Here is an 18,102-nt window from a genome sequence, read left to right as displayed (position 1 = left end):
CAGATTTCCTCTGTATATGAATCCGCTGTTTAGCGGCAAGGCACTCAGCTTCTCTTTCCTGTTGCTGGATGTGAGAGGGATAGATATTTGCAGCAGCTATATTGACTTCAAATTGTGGTTCCAATTGGCACTGGCGAGGGTTCTCCATGCAGCAGATTGCTTTGGGTAATCATTCACATCAACGAAGGTAGGGTTCTTGGTGATAGATCGAGCGACATCACGCGTGGGAGTATTCTCAGTCCAAGGACTACAATCATGGTATGCTACTTACTGTTGATGCTGATATCCAACTAGAATGAAGGTGATTTAGGTCAAATAAAGATGAATAGGATTTCTGTTGCTGTCTATGGCCAAATAACTTTCGTAAATAATTTGTGAAGTTGATTGATTAATCAACAATAAAGTTAGATAGATCAGGCATGTATTTTGTGGATTGGTCCATGGATGATATCTTATAAACAGTATTGAATTAAAATGCTGTAATCTTGCATACAGAAGATAAATTGTGTAATCTTAATTTTAGTTTCAGACATATTTCAATTACATTTTAAGCCTCCTTTTGTAAGTTCTGATACTTTTCTAAAAAATCTTCATAGGTATTGTATGTTTAGGACTTAGCCTTTTTCTATTTGAACCACGATAATTTTTTTGATCTTAAAAATCTTAAATCTATGAATATATTGCAATGACTTGTGCATACCATGAAAATGCCACAGGTGGTACAATCATTTCTTAGGGTGCTTTGTTTTTGTATTGTCAAACTATACAGCAATTATATGTCTACCATATTGAGTGTTCGCAAAAATCACCATGAACTATCAAAACTATTTTGTTTCATCCATTGAACTAATATTTTTCAGCATCCTCTTTGCAATGTGCAAATTTGCTATCATCAAATTATATAATGTTTTTAAAACTTTTAATTGCATATAAATTCAATAAAATTTACTGAATGATCATTTTGTGTTCATCATTTACTTGCAATATGCTTTTATATTATGTAGAAGTAGAATCAATCCATGTTGAAGAATATTGAGGTAAGAGTGTTCAGGAATTCAAACTTTTATATCAGAAACCATTCAAAATCTGAAGATGATTTTACATTTCAAGTATTTCACAATTTGTGTCATACAATAGAATGATTGTTTTAATAAACCTAATTTTGAACTAACTTTGACATTGATATACAAAGGTAGAGGATTGATAACATTACACCCCACGTGACCTCCTTGCAGAAAACTAGCTGATAATATGCCTCATTCTTGTGCGCAATTTTCTCTTTATTTGCTTTAGGAAAGGGTGGTGATTGAGAGGGAGATGGTGAATATTTTATGGAAAAATAGGTTGCAAGCCGGTTTTTTTCAGAAAAGCGATATTTGTCTTAAAAAATATTTAATTCAAAATTTTATTTTTATTCTTTATTTATTCTATTGATGAAGTTAATTATTGGGTTGCCAAATGTGCACCAATTATGGAAGCACACTTTTTAATCAATTTGAATTGTGTGGAGGTCAAGTTGGGTGCAACTATATCAATAGGGAATGTAGCATTAACAATTCTCTTTATAAAACTCATATTGATCAACAGACATACGATACTGCAACTATACAGCTAAGATTCATGACATGACACCACACAGTCAATCATCCTCCTCACACTTAGACAAAACCCAGTCACCAAAAGCCTCAGAATCGCAATACAACAAGTTTCATGGTAGAAAGACAAAATACGGATTTATGTGACAGATTCCACAAATGCATTGAAACCCTGTTCGAATTTACCCGCATAGTAGACAACACACACCAACATTATATAGCATTATTGTAGCTTTATGAACAGTCTGCACGAAGCCCTAAAACTGTGTGTCGGCGTCGTCACCGACGCTGATTGAAGATCCGCGTCGCATTCGCTCGCGTCGGAGTAGTAAATATTGCAGCCACAGCGATGGCATCGATCGCAGCAAATTACAGCCGCGGGTGGAAGGAGGAAGGCGCGATGGTGGGGTGGTTCAGCTGAGACGGCAGATGGAGTAATCACCTTCGAAATGGCTGCGCGGCACCCACCACAACCCATCAGGGCCTCGCTCAACATCCTTGTAATCTGATCCATGTTCCGGCACTGTGTGATCAATTTCGACGCAGAATTCCTCCTCTGTTTTGACAGTTCTTCTGTTCCTAATGCTGATCACTCGATACCAGACTGTCGCGTCCTTCTCTGATTTGGTAGGTTTCGTAGCAATGTTTGGTGCTGCATCTGATCTTCGGCGTCGAGTGTAGACTGAAATGTGAGACCCCTTCTTAAGACTGTCCTCGCAACATATGCCCTCCCTTTCTGCAGCTACGAACGGTTCGATTTTCACTTCGGGGGAAGCATGCAGTGAAGTCGGAGTGTGTGACTGGTTCGCATTCCTGCTTTCAACTTTGACGTGCATGGACTCAGGAGAAAGATAGACAGGACTGTCAGGAGGCCACAGGGATTGAATTTGCTCTGGTGGCGTGATGTCTGGTTTTACATCTTCTTCACAAGCTTCATTCCTCGCTTTAAACCCAGGAGCCCTAGGAGGAAAATCCTCCCGCCGACGTTTCGAAAAGTGGTCGTTCATTACCATCGTCTGTAGCTCCTCTATCAAGCTTCTTCTCGTCTTTTGAGAATTACCGCCTATTGTTTCCACAGTGTTGTCACCGGGCAGCTCCTGAGCCAGCGAGTGTCCTTCACTGAGAGGGATCCCTAGGGACTTGTTACGTGATATGTTGTTCACAACGCGGTAATGCACATCCCATCCACCTCTACTTCCGGGGAGTAAAGGCACTTCTACGACTCTGAAAATGTGGACGAGAAGAAGGGGAATCTTCAAATTGAGGACCTCGAAGACGCACGCGTCGCCTTCTTCCAAATAATGGTCGCGGGAAAAGGCTGCCCAACCATCGCTTAACCCACCATGAAGGCTGTTGACAACCCATTGGCCAGGCCACTGGAAGCCGAATTCATCTTGGACAGTGATGGTGGTCCTCTTCCGCGGCATATGTAGCCTTGAGAACTCCTGTGGAACGGTCTGCACCGCAAGATTCATCACGTTAGCGCTTGTAAACATTGCAACATCAAAATCCAATGTACTGCTGGCATAATTCTACAAGCAGCTCATTAAAATTTTCGTCAGTTGATTAGAAACAAGGGCGACATATCTGTCACATTACCAGCCAGAAGCCGCGGTACACATGAGAGGGCATCATCACTACCATGAAGCTGGGACGCTTGGTTTGGCTTTCGAACTTCAGAGCAGCTGCTCTCACTCTGTCGCGCTCCTCAGCAGTGACAGGACGTCTTCTAGATCTCCATTCTGTGGGGTTCCATCCAGGCTCCAATGCAAACGATCCTTCCCGGACGTGATGTGATCTCTTGTGTCTAAGAGCACGTCCAATTTTGTCTCTTTTGCGCTCCGCTGTGTAACCATGCTGCTTGAGTATTTCCGAAATGGATGGACCGTGATCATGATTCACATCTCCAGGATCCGTTGCTCCACACCCTGTACCAGGGCCTTCATGGTCACAGCTTTCTGAGCCATCAATCTCTACACCAAAGGCCAATTCTTCACTATCCTCGACTTCCTTGCAGCATGTGCTCTTAGATTGTGATTCTGGCGTGAGAACCTGGTCTTGGGTTGTATAACTGGAAGTGAGGTTGACGGGGTGAGGGACTGACTCCAACCCGACCCCGCTGAAAACACGAACTGTGAAAGAGTTTTTGGCCACCATTGTGAAGAGTAGAGAATCTCCTGGTTTCAAGTAGTTGTCAGTGACGAATACTTCCCAGCCCTGACGGAAGCTCACCGCACCTGTAGTGGCCGCAACGTGCACTTCCACAAGCTGCAAGACTCTATTTGAGCCTATCAAGTCCGCAACCTTACACCCACGCAAGCCACTCCCATGGAGATCCATGAACGCCTTCGGAATTACCTGCCAACCAGCAACTTTTAACAGGTTACGTGAGAATCTTCTGTAGGGCAGCTTCAAACAGAGTTTCTGAACCTTTCCAGCGATCGATCAACATGCGGAAAGGGTTATCCTTCGAACACGCAGAGGCATTGAAAAAGAATCTAAATGAGCTTACAAAATTGCTCCTCAAATCATTCTCCACAACTGTTTTCAGAAAGCACAAAGGCGTCGTAGATAATGTGTCGAATTTGCCCAACCCGCTTGCTGGAGCAGCTTGCGGAAGACTCTCTTTATGACTACCCTCTGATTTCTCAGCGGGATGCGTATGAGCGGTCGAAGGGTCCATTACACGCTCTAACATAGACCACCAAGAATGCACACGATTGTGGAAGTATTCGCAAGTCTTCTTACAGACGGATCTTACAGCTCCCTGCACATAGGGATCAAAATATTAATGTTTAAAAAAATAAGAAGAGCATCACGGCGTCAGACAGTATGAATAAAAACGTTGCAAATTCTAACGTCTCATTAATGTTGGGGGTTCTTTGCAAAACCCAAAAGGTCACTCAAATCACGAGTGTTGCTTGAGAACTTTAAAGTACAAGGAGGAAATGGGAACGACCTTTCAAGATCCACGTGAAATACCCAAGAAAATACAAAGTGGTGCAGTACTTCCAATGTATTGGAGCGCTAATGCTGTTCAGCTCATGCTGAATTAATATAACTGAATTCTACGAAAGACTTCAAAATAAGCAAAGACTAATCTTAGCCAGAATAGTAGTGCTCTTGCGAAATGATACTTGGATGTCTACTTGATAAGGTGAGGCAGGACCCACAAGGTACAGCTACTTGCATGGATATGATCGGTTGCGAGATTGTGAAGCGGGTCATCACTGAAAACCATTAAATTCGGAAGAACGGCGGCGGCAATGATTTAACCCTTAGCTCAATGCATCATGACGAATGCGAGACTCATTTACTACCACTTCCTTAACCGAGCAACAAGAATTTGCTCTGGCAGGCGGGGATGTCGATGTAGACTCACTCCTGATTATACGCCGGATCGAGGTGTGATCGTAGACATATCAAGCTCCAGGCCATTCGCGCAACAAAGTCAGACTCATCTCTCAGGTTTCGCAATCTTTCCGTAGTGATAAGCATCAACGGCACCATTCAATTCGCCCTCCTTCAGCGATGCATTGTGCTATCATATCGAAGAAGCAGCAACTATATGAGTCCCAGGAGGTTGATTGAAGGGCTCAGTTACAGACAATTGAGCACCTTGTTGCTTGATAGTAAGCCCTGGTATGTAACTCCAGCACTGCTGCATTTGGTTTTCATTTGTCCCAACAACTATCAATTTTGTGACATCAATGTGCATGTCTGTGTTGAAGACTGTCGTGGGTGGCTTCAAGTAGGTGTAATTAGTTCTGGAAGCATTGTCAAGTGACTAAGTTTAGTTATCAAATATGGAAAACTTTACGTTTTTTTTTTTGGAAGTCAGATTGTAAACAAAAGCTTTAGTGCACGCAAGGATGTCAACTTATCTGCGATGTTCGGGGGGATTTAACGATTTTAGTAATCTTGCATGTACCGACAAGATTTATTTTTAAGTACTATACTTGAATAAGAATTTAATTGCATATTGTTTCTAATATTTTCTTATACAAGTTGGTATATAATGAGTGAGAGAATGCCACCTATAACCTAAACCATTATTAATAATTCCATAGAAAATAAAATTTTAAATAATGCCAATAGCCAACATAAAATATAATAGATCATAACAAAAAAATCAAATCAATGTCATGAAATTCAAAGGCCTGTAAATTTTAAACAAAAATGTCTAATTAAAATATATGGATAATAAATGGTTTCAAACTCTCCTATTTGTATTATTTAAAATTCACAGTTCATAATTTGTTATGCTATCTGTACAAGAAAGGTCATGTAAGAAATTATTCTTGAAAAATTAAGACCAGAATCCCTATTCTAAATTCATAAATGTGAGATTGGAGATACTGAATGTTTTGAAATTTCTTCACTTTTAAAGGATTAATTCAAAACTTGTAGATTAAAAGTGAATTAGTTATTAACCATTATAAGCTTTAGACTTATTACTGAACAATTATGCATGTTTGTAAATTAATTATTCACTTACAGAATTTATATAACTGTTGCTTCGTTTGTAGAAAAAAGATTTGCGATACGTTAGAACGGAAACTTGGTTTCAACAGTGCAGGACTCGTAACACCCTTGATTAACTTGATTTTCAAGATGCTCGATCAGAACATATTTCTATTAATACGTATCAGAGAGCAAAAAAGATGTTACATATCACCTTAAACAATATATTTTACTATTGTCATTATAGCTGTACAATCTCTTTAACACAATATATTACAATTGCATGTGTATTATTTGTTTTGCTCGAATTCCACATTTTATCAACATAATACATGATTTCTCATGCTAAAAAGATTTGGTACTCTTTAGAAAGGTTGGAATGTGCTAAAGAGCGGGAACTGGCACCAAGAAACTCGTGCAGATAACCTGGCAATTGAGCTGAAATTGGAGAAATGCTCTTAGAATGATGTCGACAAGGTGCAAAGTGTGCTCGATTGCGCAGAGCACATGATTTTGGCCTCCCCTGTGAAAAAAAGAATAAGATCATAGGGCATTAGAGGCATGTAATTTACTCGCATTCAATTACTTGCATTCAGTTTACTTGCATGTAATCAGCCAAATTCTTGGAGCAGTATGTGGATAAATCTCTACGAATCTTCCGCCAATTCTCTCATCTATCTATTTACCTGAAAAGGAATCGAAATTCTTCAGCTGTTAACAAAATCAGATGGATAAGGGGGTTACTCTTCTAGTGGAGTTGCAAGAACTAGACATAATTTGTTCTCTTGAAGACAACATATTACTGTGCTGTGTTCGTATGTATAAACCCTGTCTAAATAAAAATGATCCCCTGATTATGGAATAGGACGCGTAGTGCATAAAGTAGTTAGCGTCTCTGGGCATCTTAGAGACTTCCGTTGTATTCACGTGTATTTCAATTCGACTAATTTTGTGACGAGGCTTTCCACAATAACATATTTGTCATTTGATGTGAAGATTGTAGTAGAGTTTCTAGTCTAAATGCCAGGTACAGCTTGGAATCCTGTTCCCGTAATGGTAATTTTTTGCCATTGCATTGAATAATAGAACCATTACACCAACCATATAAACATGGTCATACTTGCTGGTAGCTAACTACATAAATGCCGACTTGTCTAAATATTTGTAACTAGATCTCGAAGTAGTGCCATAGGCACAATTTACAGGCGAGACTTGGTGTCGTTAATTGGGGCGCTCTGCACAATTAAGAAACGAATAAGTGAGAAAACAGAGTTTAGTTACACCAGTGATTTTTAGCTAGACCTATCAGTACAAATGTTGTGTTCAAAGACATACTACGAGAAAGACTGCGTTGCTGTATCATCTCAAATAAAATAAAATAAAATAAACGTCCAGACCTAGGAAATAATGTGCGCACAAATTTTCATAACGCACTAACTGCGTGCAAATCATATTAGGAATCCCCTACTGCAATTCAGACTCCAAAATACAATATACTGGAGAAGTTACCAGTCTTACACCACTCGCAGCACGCTCTTCCAGAAATGCGCAGGGCTTGAAGAAGCCACCGTAGGCCCTTGCCCAAGTATCTAGCCTCGAACAAATATACTTGGCTCCAACTATATCAGCCCAGCAAACTATGCCACCTCTGTTCATGATAAAGTATTACAACAGGTAAGTGATCATGCATGATTACTATGGGAAAGAAGCTCACGATAATTCCTCCCAACTTAATTAACAAAGAAACTCAAAATGCTTGTAGATACATATGATCCAAAGAACCAAAAAACTAAGCCTTCGTGACCACGTACTGAACATCTGCTCCTACTGTGAACTAGTAAGAAGATAGTATAATACATATCAGGCAGAATGCTAAATGTCATCAAAGTTAAGAAGTATAAAAGACATGAACGCACTGTAAAGGAGAGAACATTTGACAACAAAAAAGAGGAAAATCTAAACTGATGATTTCAAACTGAGAAATATCAGAGATTCTTCCACACCTGTATGGGGGGAAACCCATTCCAAGAACAGAGGCAATATCTAAATCAGAGGCTTGCACCACAATCTTCTCTGCCAACACGCGGCAGGCTTCGTTGACCACTGGGAACATTATCATCTCCACAATATCTTTATCGGTCATTGCCAAAGGCTGAAAATGTACCCACAAAATCACCTCTTAGATAAGTGGAAGGAAACACTTCTAATACAAAAATTATCTGCAAACTTACGCAGAATAATTCATAGTAGGGTAACCACGATAATAAAAAATAAAAGAAAAAAGAAAAAGAATGCAGCATTTGTTAACATAAGAAATTCCTCACCTTGCCATTTGGCATGATGCCAGATTCTGCTTGAGATTCCTTAATGATCTCCTTAATTTCAGGTGCTGGACGAGCCTTTCGCTTCTCATCGTACACGTAAAATCCTTTTCGATTTTGTTCTCCTGCAAATGGAACATCAACATTAATATAAGCTATTCCTACGCTTTCACTACCTCACCTCAAAACTTCATTTACATTTCAAGCTCAGTGTATTCACTTTCCAAAAGAAATACAGTAATCAATACTCACCCAAGCGTTGAGCTTCCAACATTCGTGGAAGCAACTTAGAAACATACACGCGGTCAGGGAAAGCCTTCACAAACTGAGCACCAACTGCAGCCCCAACTCCAAAACCGACCAAATCTGTAAGCCTGCAAACCCACCATGTATTTTAAATTCAGTTAGTAAGCTTGCAAATTATCACCACAATACATTCAGAAAACATTCTCTAGAATCCAATAATTCCTAACGTCTTTTATTAAATACAACGAATGACCTACCTAAATGGTCCCATCGGCATGCCCCATGATTTGATGGCATTGTCTATACGGTAAATGTCAACTCCGAGATCCGAGAGCATCATGGCTGCCATGGTATACGGGAAGAAGACCCGATTCACAGCAAAACCAGTGCAATTCCCAACAAGAACTGGCGTCTTCTTAATAGCTTTCCCCAAAGCCATGAGATCCACTATGGCTTGCGGTGACGTCTTGTCGGTCCGCACTATCTCCAATAGCGGCATAATATGTGCAGGACTGTCAAAACAAAACACAAAGAATGAGGGCAAGTAATTTTCCCTATGTATATGACTAAAATATTACCAAGTTTACCAGGAAAAGCAGAAGCGGAAGAACCTGAAAAAGTGAGCACCAATGAGGCGGTCTTGAGAGCGTGTCTTGGCACCCACAAGATTGAGATCTATTGTGGATGTATTAGTAGCTAGGATACAGTCATTCTTACAGTTCTTCTCCAAATCGACAAATATTGATTGCTTAAGGTCAATGTTTTCAATCACAGCCTGTAAAGTGCCAAACAAGTTAACAACCAGCCAACGATGAAAACATAACTGCCAGCACAACTCAATACCAATTGGCAAATTAAGCTGAACGTATAACATCAGTTAAAAACTAATGTGTTGGTGTATAACATTCCCAAATCTTCGATTCTGCAAGAAAACAAGCCACCCCCACCAAGTTGACAAGACTTCTTCTCACCTCAATCACCATATCCACACTCTTGAAGACGTCATAGGTCAAGACACCTTTCACAAGTGACAATGTCTTCTCAAATTTCTCCTGCGACATTTTACCTTTCTTGACACGGCTCTGAAGATTTGCTGCACAATAGACGTGAATCACACACAAAAGACTACCATTAGACAACGGTAAACGATAAGTTCATAGCGAAACTTCAGCGTTGTTTAGCTTATTCGAAGCAACACATACATAATAAGTCGTTTCGTCACAAAATTACCTTTGACGCGTCCAAGTCCTGCCTGCAAAAACTTGTCGTTGATCTCCTTCAAAATGACAGAGTATCCACTGAGTACTAATGCAGTGACAATTCCTGAACCCATGAGCCCTCCTCCAACAACTGCAACATTTTGTATCTTCCTTGGCTTTAAACCCAACTCCGCAATTCCAGGCACCTGCAACAGTGGGTTAGACAGCATGAGCTTCTTCACTCAATGAAATAGATCAAATACCTTGCAATAAAAAATGATAATAAGAATCCAAGGATTTAGTGTATTCGGAGCGTTACTGCGACCCTCACAGCGACTCATATTCAATCTAGTAGCTCTAAAAGAAAACATTCATTGCAACTCATTGATACCATACGCACATAAAGCTTATCGATGCAAACATCGAACATAATTACCTTGGTGGTGGCTCTTTGAGCAAAGAATACATTCACAAGACCCTTGGCGTTGTCTGAGACCACTGCAGCTGCAAATGCTTCAGCTTCCTGGGAACATTAAGGAAAAATAATTAGAAGGAAAACAAGAAGCAGAAGAAGAAACTAACGCTGAAACGCATTTATTGATCAAATCTTTAGATAGTCGACAAAGACTTTAACGCGCGGACATGAAACACGTCATATTTCAATCAACACAGCTAGATACCAGAAGGTTTATTAGCAGTTATCCGAAACCATCCCTCACCGCATATAGTCCCTATTCAACTATGATCATGTAGCAAGTTGATGTTGTAAAGTGAAGTGTGTTACAAACACCCGGAAAAAAGCATTACCTTCAGATTGCCAGCATAGCCACCAGCAATTACTCCTTCCTCGACAGCGTCAAGACACAATAAAGGATGAGTTAAGTTGGGAGCAGTTCTTTTCACTTGAGCGCGGGCAAACTTAATGATTTCTCGAGCTTCACCCAAGGACTCTAGCTTGTCCGTACGATGCAAAGAAGATAGTCGAGGCTTTTTTCCTGATGCAATATCAAGTGCCCATTGACGTGCAGTGACCAAAAGATCCTTTGGAGACACAATCTCATCAATAAGCCCAAGCTGCTTGCCTTCCTCTGACGCTATGGGTTTTGATAGCTGCAGATCACAAACACAGCGGCCAACTCACATTGAATTTACATTCACACCTGTGCGACCGAAATATGTGAAAGAAATCGTCACCTCAATAGAGCTATTTTAAGATTAGAAACATTTCTACCATGCATAGCAAGTGAGGAATTGGCAAATTAATACTGCTTTCTACACCGCTGTACAAGGACATATTCATCTCGTAAAAGACCCAACTCATTCTTTTAGAAACGTACCAACATCATTTCGATGGCCTTGGTTAAACCAACCAAACGAGGCAAGCGCTGCGTTCCTGTTACCCATTCCAAAAAGTGCAACCCAACGTGATAAAGTCGAGTTAGAGAGCGAATGTCGCTAGAAAAAACCAAAACAAGGGTTTCAATACAGCTTACAGTGCATAGCCCACTTAGACAGCCGGAGAACACGTCCTAAAGTCAGTCTTGTCATACTGAAGGTTCAAGCTAGAAGGAATCGTACCACCAAAACCAGGTATGATGCCCAGTTGAAGTTCAGGTAATCCAAGCTGTGCTTTTGGGGTTGCAATGCGTGCATGACATGACTTAACAAAAGAAGAAAAAATAACAATAAAAGTGTTAGCTACGAAAAATCGAAATGCTGTCATAGAAAAAATAAAATGAGCTGCCACAGAAAGATAATACTTCTGCCACAAACAAAAATTATTATCCTTGGTCACGATTAATCGTCATAAAGATCTACTTACTTGCTGAGAGAGCAGTGAACAGTCCAACATTTCAACGGTGACGAACACATAGAACAATGGGCCTGTCTTAACATCGTCACTGGACGAATAACCATAGATTGTGCAGAAATTGGTGCATGTAACGTACCATTGACAATTCCAAACCACCACCAAGTGCCAGCCCCGCTACTGCAGCAACTGAGGGCTTGCTGGCCTCTGTAAAAATAGCCTATATTAGATCTACTGAACAATGCAAAAACAGGATGAAACTCCAAGCAATGTTACGAATAAATTAATGTTTGAAGGACATAACAAAATCAAACAAACAAACGAAAAAGAAAAAGACTATGCTATGAAAAGCACTGTACCTTCAATTGTTTCTATCATAAGGTCCGTTGATACTTTGCTCAGATAACCGTTGGAACCTGCACAGAGGATGACACCAAGTACAGGAGAGTAACTACTGCATTCCTAACAAATCAAGTCCTTCAAAAATCAGCATTACTAGCTTTCAATTAACGTTCACTTGCCTCGTATCAAAAACCTACAAATGAACTAAGCCATTCAAACAGGTTTGAATTCTAGAATTTCAACAGACGTTCACAACTGACACTTACCGCCCTGCTGGATTTTTGGAAAAGCTGTAATGTCAAAACCGCCCGAAAATTTTCCATTGGCCCCTGCAACCACTCAGAAAAAAAGGGTTAAAACATCTTGCAAGTAGTTTCACAGCACAAATTACTTAAATACATGCAAAACGAATAACCATCCTCCCCGGAACAAAAACACTTCGGTCAAGGAAAACTTGTAAACTTGCAACCACTGAATGAAAAGTACCTGTCACAACAATGGCCTTGACGTCATCTCTTTTCGCTGCTTCAACGTACTTCTCCTTCAAACCCAACAGCACTGCACCAAACAAGTCGATTTTAATTTCCATGATCCATACCAACCGCATAGTTCTTAAAGAATCCAACTCTTATGCTTCGAAACCAAACTCAGGTCCAGATATCCTTGAAAAGGAAAAGTGAACAACACACTGCCTTTCAACTTCTCGAAATTTCAGTTAAAACAATCATTATATATTCCAAATTCTTACTTCCTCTGATTGAAAGTTTTGAGCATTGTAAGGCAGGTTATGATTCTGTTTTTGATCTTAGCAGCTTCAAAAATATATATATATACAAAACAGGATAATAAGTAAGTGTGCGACACGCATATCAGCTGAAAAGACATATTCCAAAATATGAGGCGATCATAAGAAGATCGTTGAATTTCGTTTCACTTCTATCATTTAACAAGGCTCATTACATCACATGCAACTTTCAAATAAACTTTCCAAACCTTCTTTTTCCTAGTCGTTTCTGAAACTCCATGCAAGGTATTCACAATCCCATGTTCACGAGAAAGGCTCATTCCGTTCGAACCCTCAAAAAATTCTATAAACCACCTAAATTACCTACTTCACACGCACAAAAAAATCTGCGCTGCACTAATTCCACACAGGAACTACACCACGTAACCGAAAAAAGAACTAGACTCAACGTGACTCGCAAGATTGTGTCTAAGCAACAATCCAAAAGTTTATCCTTCCGGCAACATGGAAGCTTGTCAGGGATCGAACAGCAGATCCAAGCAATACTAAACGCGTACGAAAAACTTGAAATTCTCTTTTAAACATACAAAAATTAAATACCAACTAGCACTTGCGAAATTCTACCCAACGTTCTCGCTGAAGCTCGAAAATATCAACAAACAACCCTCACGATATAATCAGCTTCTTTAAGAAAAAATCAAATCAAATACGCAATAACAAACAGCATGTACCAGGAAATAAATGAAATCCAAGTATGAAGGGGAGCTTAACCTCAAAACCCAAAAAAAAAAATGCTGAAAACAAAGTATACATCCCAGCCTGCAAAGATCGCGAAACGGATTCACTGACCGTCGATGGCCAAGGAATTAACAGGCGGGTTCTGGATCGTGATGACGGCCACTCCGTCCGCTCCCACCTCCATGTTCACGCTTCCCCCCATGGCTCCTCCTCCAAACAAAACCTCCAAAACTGGACCAAATCTCCGCCTCTTGCACTCGACAGCGGCTCAATTCCGCAACCAAAACAACTGTAGAAACGGAAATCCTCGCCTCGTTAAAATAGCCCGGCGCATGAAGAGCTTACAAAATCGCGAAGACGCTACCTCTACCTCCTCCTCCTCGAGACTCGCCGTGGCTTTTCTTCCTTCTTCCTCGTCGAGAAACTTACTCCGGACTCACAAACGAACGAAAATGGGGCACTAAATCACGCCACTCCAACTCCCTCTTCACACCGCGACCACGCTCCTCGCCCTGCTGACTGGACCGCTGACGTGGCCACGGCTTTCTTTCTTTTTGCAGCAAAACTATCCTCTGATATTAAATGGCCTGGCATCATCAGTGTGTAAACTTGAATAATATATCTATATATATATATATATATATATATATAATTAGTATGATACCTCAACACTCACTCCATTCCATCTGTAATCTCTTGCCTTATATATATATATATATATATACTTAATTAGTGTGATACCTCAACACTCACTCCATTCCATCTATAATCTCTTGTCTTATATATATATATATATATATATATAATTAATTAGTGTGATACCTCAACACTCACTCCATTCTACGTGTTATTTTTTATACATTTCTACGTTTAGACTGAATTTGACAATAACACGTAGGAATATAAAATATATATATGTATGTATGTATTTATTTATTTATTTATTTATTTATTTTGTACGTGTTGATGTCAAATTCAGTTAAATACATACATATGTACTGGACTTGGAATCCTCTTTATTAACTTCTTTCCACGTGTTCGTTACTCAGATGCCAACTTGGCAAAGCCATTTGTTGATCGCAGGGTTCCACAACTTACTACGTCTCATTTGCCTCATTAAAAGCATCTTACACGATCGTGTGCAATTGAGTTTTGTTTATTTTTGAATCGGACACCAACATTTGTGCGTTGGAACGGCAGTAAAGCAAATGCCCACTAAAATTACTTTTTGTGACATTCTTAGGTGATTCAATTGTTTGGAAGTGCGCTTCATTGGTAAGATGAGCAAGGGGGCCAGTGAATTCGTGGAAACGTGTATTTGCTGAAATCCTGCATTAGAACGGTGGTCAAGCATCCCTATCTTCGGAGCAATGCCCACGTCGTCCGATGGACGGTGAGCTCTATCGGCACCGTCTATACTGGATGGGGACGGTTCCAACTATAGCGTGGCTTTCCCTTCTGAATAGCGTGTGGGGGACCACGGGTGGAGTTACCTTTCGTCAACAGCCCTGCTGGCTTCAGACCCCTCTATCTCTGGCCTCGATGGACTATGGACGGATGGATGTCTCGATGGTTGACATTCATCCTCACTCGTCATTTTATCGTCCAAATCGGGTTCCAGAACTCCGTGCACTTTGTGTTCTACGTCGTTGCATTGATTTCTGCGCATTCTCATGGCCAGTCAAAAAGTTTGAATTGAGTCACATGTCCAACATTTTCTAAGGGTGACATCCATGACGTGTCCTAACGTGTCCTTAGGAAAATCAACAAATTTTAACAATAACTTCTTTGTCACATCTTTGGTATATACAGTGAAATAGAATAAGAACTCCTAATATTGTGCATGTTTGAATTTATTCCTGAAACTTAAAAAGATCCTCATTTGTACTTGCATAAATATACATCCACATTTTTACCATAGGAAAAAGAACTCAAGGAAAATAATCTAATTTTTGATTGAGAAAAATCAAAAAATTAAATAAAAAAAGAAAAGGATATTTTAAAATTACTACACCAATATCTGTAACTTATTGTATAAACTAAAATGTTGTGGATTCCTAATTAGTGTGATGCACATTATTCACTTTTGCTACTATTATTCTCTTGAAGGATAAAGATGATGGTGCATTTTTTGTATAGTAATGTTGCTATAACATGAAAGGAAAAAAATAAGAATCATATTTTAAAAAGACATGGATAAAGAAAATGAGAGATAGTAAACATATTAATATTAATGATGTCGTTTTGTAAAAAAGATTCTATTTATTTTGTAGGAGCATAAGACAAAACAAAATAGATTAGAAAAAAATAATATAGACAATAATAGGATGAAGTTTCTAGCAAAAATTACCTTAAAAAACTAGAAATTGATATTGAGAGAGGACCAATTGTAAACCAAGGTCAAAATTACATCCTAAGTCACAAAATTGTACGCCTAGAATAATTTTGGAGTTCTTTTGTTGATTAGAGAGTAAGAATAGAAAGCATTCTTACTAAAGTTTGCTCAAGCATTGATTTTGGATTAATTAGATTGATATTGAATTGTTGAGAGCTTTTCAAAGTCTAAGGTGTCTTAAGTAATTTGAAGTATTGAGAAATAATAAAAAAAAAAACCTTTATATATTTGAAACTCTTACAAACATTGTCATCAAATAATAAGTGTAAATTTGTATGGTTGAAAATTAGCTAGTCTTAAGTATGCAATATAAGGCTAGGCCAAATTGAATGGTTAGATAGAGGATTATTGAAACTCAATTGGATTAGAAACTTAGAATTTGGATTTCAAGAGTTATTGAAAGTTTCTTTGATTTTGCACAAGTTTTTGGTCTAATTACAACAAAATTTTGTAAGCTTATAGTCAACTTAGGTTGAAACATTATTATGAAGTTTGAAGGCAATTAAATATTATACTAAGGAGATATTTCTATTAACAAATTAATAGTAAGATTAGAAAAAAGATGACAACCAACATCCAAATAAATTACAAGATTTTTTTCTCAATTAGTATGTTAGATTCTTTTTAGATTTTTTGTATTTTTTTAATTAATAAATTGAAATTTATACAAAATTTGAATTAAAATTAATAATTTAATTAATAATTATTGAGGTTTTAAAATTGATATAGATATTGGTTAGGATTGGATATCATTTGATTAGGATTTATTTAAAATTTGGTTAGGATATTTTTAAGATTTTTTTAGCTTTTTAGGATTTTATGACATTATTTTTAGAATTTTTCAAGAATTCTTTATAATTTCTTTATAATTTATTTTGGATTTTTCAAAAAATTCTTTATAGTTTCTTTAGGATTTTTTTTAAAGATTTTGTAGGATTTATTTGATATTTTTTTATAAATTATCTAATAATTATTTAAAGATTCTTTAAGATTTGATTAATGTTTGACTAAAATTATTAAGATTCAATTAAAATTTATTTAGAATTTTATTAGAATTATTAGATTCTTTTTTTGTTGCAAATATAAGTTATCTTTCATAGCTAGATACCTAATATGTTCTTAGAGAAAATAGCATATAATACAACATTGTCTCTTGATGAATCAGTCAAATTTGCCAAACAAAAGAATAGTATTTATTTGGGTCTAAGTCTAGTTTATTGTTTTGCAAGCAACAAGTATACTTGTTTTGAGAGAAACAAAAAGAACATCAAAAATTGAAGTTTTAGATATTAGATACAAGTTCACCAAGTAGAAGTGTAATTATCATTTTAATTATTCTACAAATTCCTTTCAGAATAAACTTCTAGAGGGGGATTCAAACTCAAGGAAAGACTAAGCGCATGAGCTTACATATTAGGGTCACTCAATTAATCGTAATCCAAACTACTAAAATACCAAGAAACACTACAATGCTTTCTCCCAGTAACACTACTCCTTCATCAATTGATAACCACAATGTGTAACCCTGCACTCTTAAAAGACTATTCAAAACACATAAATTCCATCCAACATCAAAAATAACAGAATTCACTCCAACCAATTTGGATTCACATAATTTCTATAATCACAGACTTCTTCTATCAAAACACACATACAACTCTCAATAAATAACAATCATAATCTTCCATCCATAATCAATCTTCCAATAACTTCTCATATAATTCAATCACATAGTATTCCAATTACATAATCGATAACTCATAAATCAATCTATGATTTATTCCACAAACTCACTTCTCAGTATTCAGAAACTATCTATTATTCTTCAACAACAAAGAAATAAAGAGGTAGCACCAAGCTTACCCCAGCTCATGACTATCACAGTCTGGCCCTAAGACTAACTTCTATAACTCATATATACTTACTCTATATTCCCAAATTCTAACTGTAATTCTATAATTAACTACTTTTAATAACTAAATTAACCATATATCTTCCTGAACTAACTATTCTATGGACTATTAGTCTATTTTACGAATATCTTATAAGAACGAACTAATATCTATTCTACAAAGCCTCACTCCTATCTGATCAGCATCCTTGCAAACACACAATTATTACCTTCCTAAAAACTACTTAATCGAACTTTACAAAATTACTATTTTCTCAGGCCCAATTGCACATTCCGAAAGTCTCTTATTCTTCTCGGTGTTCAGTAGATATCTAACTTCATCTGCTCCATATTGG

General features: G+C 38.0%; 2 protein-coding genes across 2 annotated transcripts; both read right to left on the bottom strand.

Annotated features, from left to right (window-relative positions):
- Positions 1–1,706: 1,706 nt before the first annotated feature.
- Positions 1,707–4,383, bottom strand: LOC112284575 (uncharacterized). The gene is made up of 3 exons (XM_024524476.3): positions 4,108–4,383; positions 3,195–3,953; positions 1,707–3,052 (listed from the first exon to the last, which is right to left on the bottom strand). Exons 1-3 carry the CDS (start codon positions 4,291–4,293, stop codon positions 2,009–2,011), a joined length of 1,989 nt encoding a protein of 662 aa, XP_024380244.2. The 5' UTR covers positions 4,294–4,383; the 3' UTR covers positions 1,707–2,008.
- A 2,716-nt stretch (positions 4,384–7,099) lies between these two features.
- Positions 7,100–13,880, bottom strand: LOC112284966 (glyoxysomal fatty acid beta-oxidation multifunctional protein MFP-a). Its single transcript, XM_024525393.3, has 18 exons — positions 13,572–13,880; positions 12,464–12,535; positions 12,244–12,306; positions 11,995–12,051; positions 11,775–11,842; positions 11,404–11,485; positions 11,163–11,218; positions 10,633–10,935; positions 10,262–10,348; positions 9,857–10,031; positions 9,598–9,719; positions 9,238–9,401; positions 8,884–9,138; positions 8,633–8,754; positions 8,384–8,505; positions 8,063–8,211; positions 7,569–7,707; positions 7,100–7,294 (listed from the first exon to the last, which is right to left on the bottom strand). Exons 1-18 carry the CDS (start codon positions 13,660–13,662, stop codon positions 7,259–7,261), a joined length of 2,163 nt encoding a protein of 720 aa, XP_024381161.1. The 5' UTR covers positions 13,663–13,880; the 3' UTR covers positions 7,100–7,258.
- Between the last annotated feature and the right edge of the window lie 4,222 nt (positions 13,881–18,102).

This window comes from Physcomitrium patens, chromosome 7 (genome assembly GCF_059467195.1).
Source record: "Physcomitrium patens ecotype Gransden chromosome 7, ASM5946719v1, whole genome shotgun sequence".
NCBI classification, from domain to species: Eukaryota; Viridiplantae; Streptophyta; class Bryopsida; order Funariales; family Funariaceae; genus Physcomitrium; species Physcomitrium patens.
This window is presented reverse-complemented; position numbering and strand designations above follow the sequence as displayed.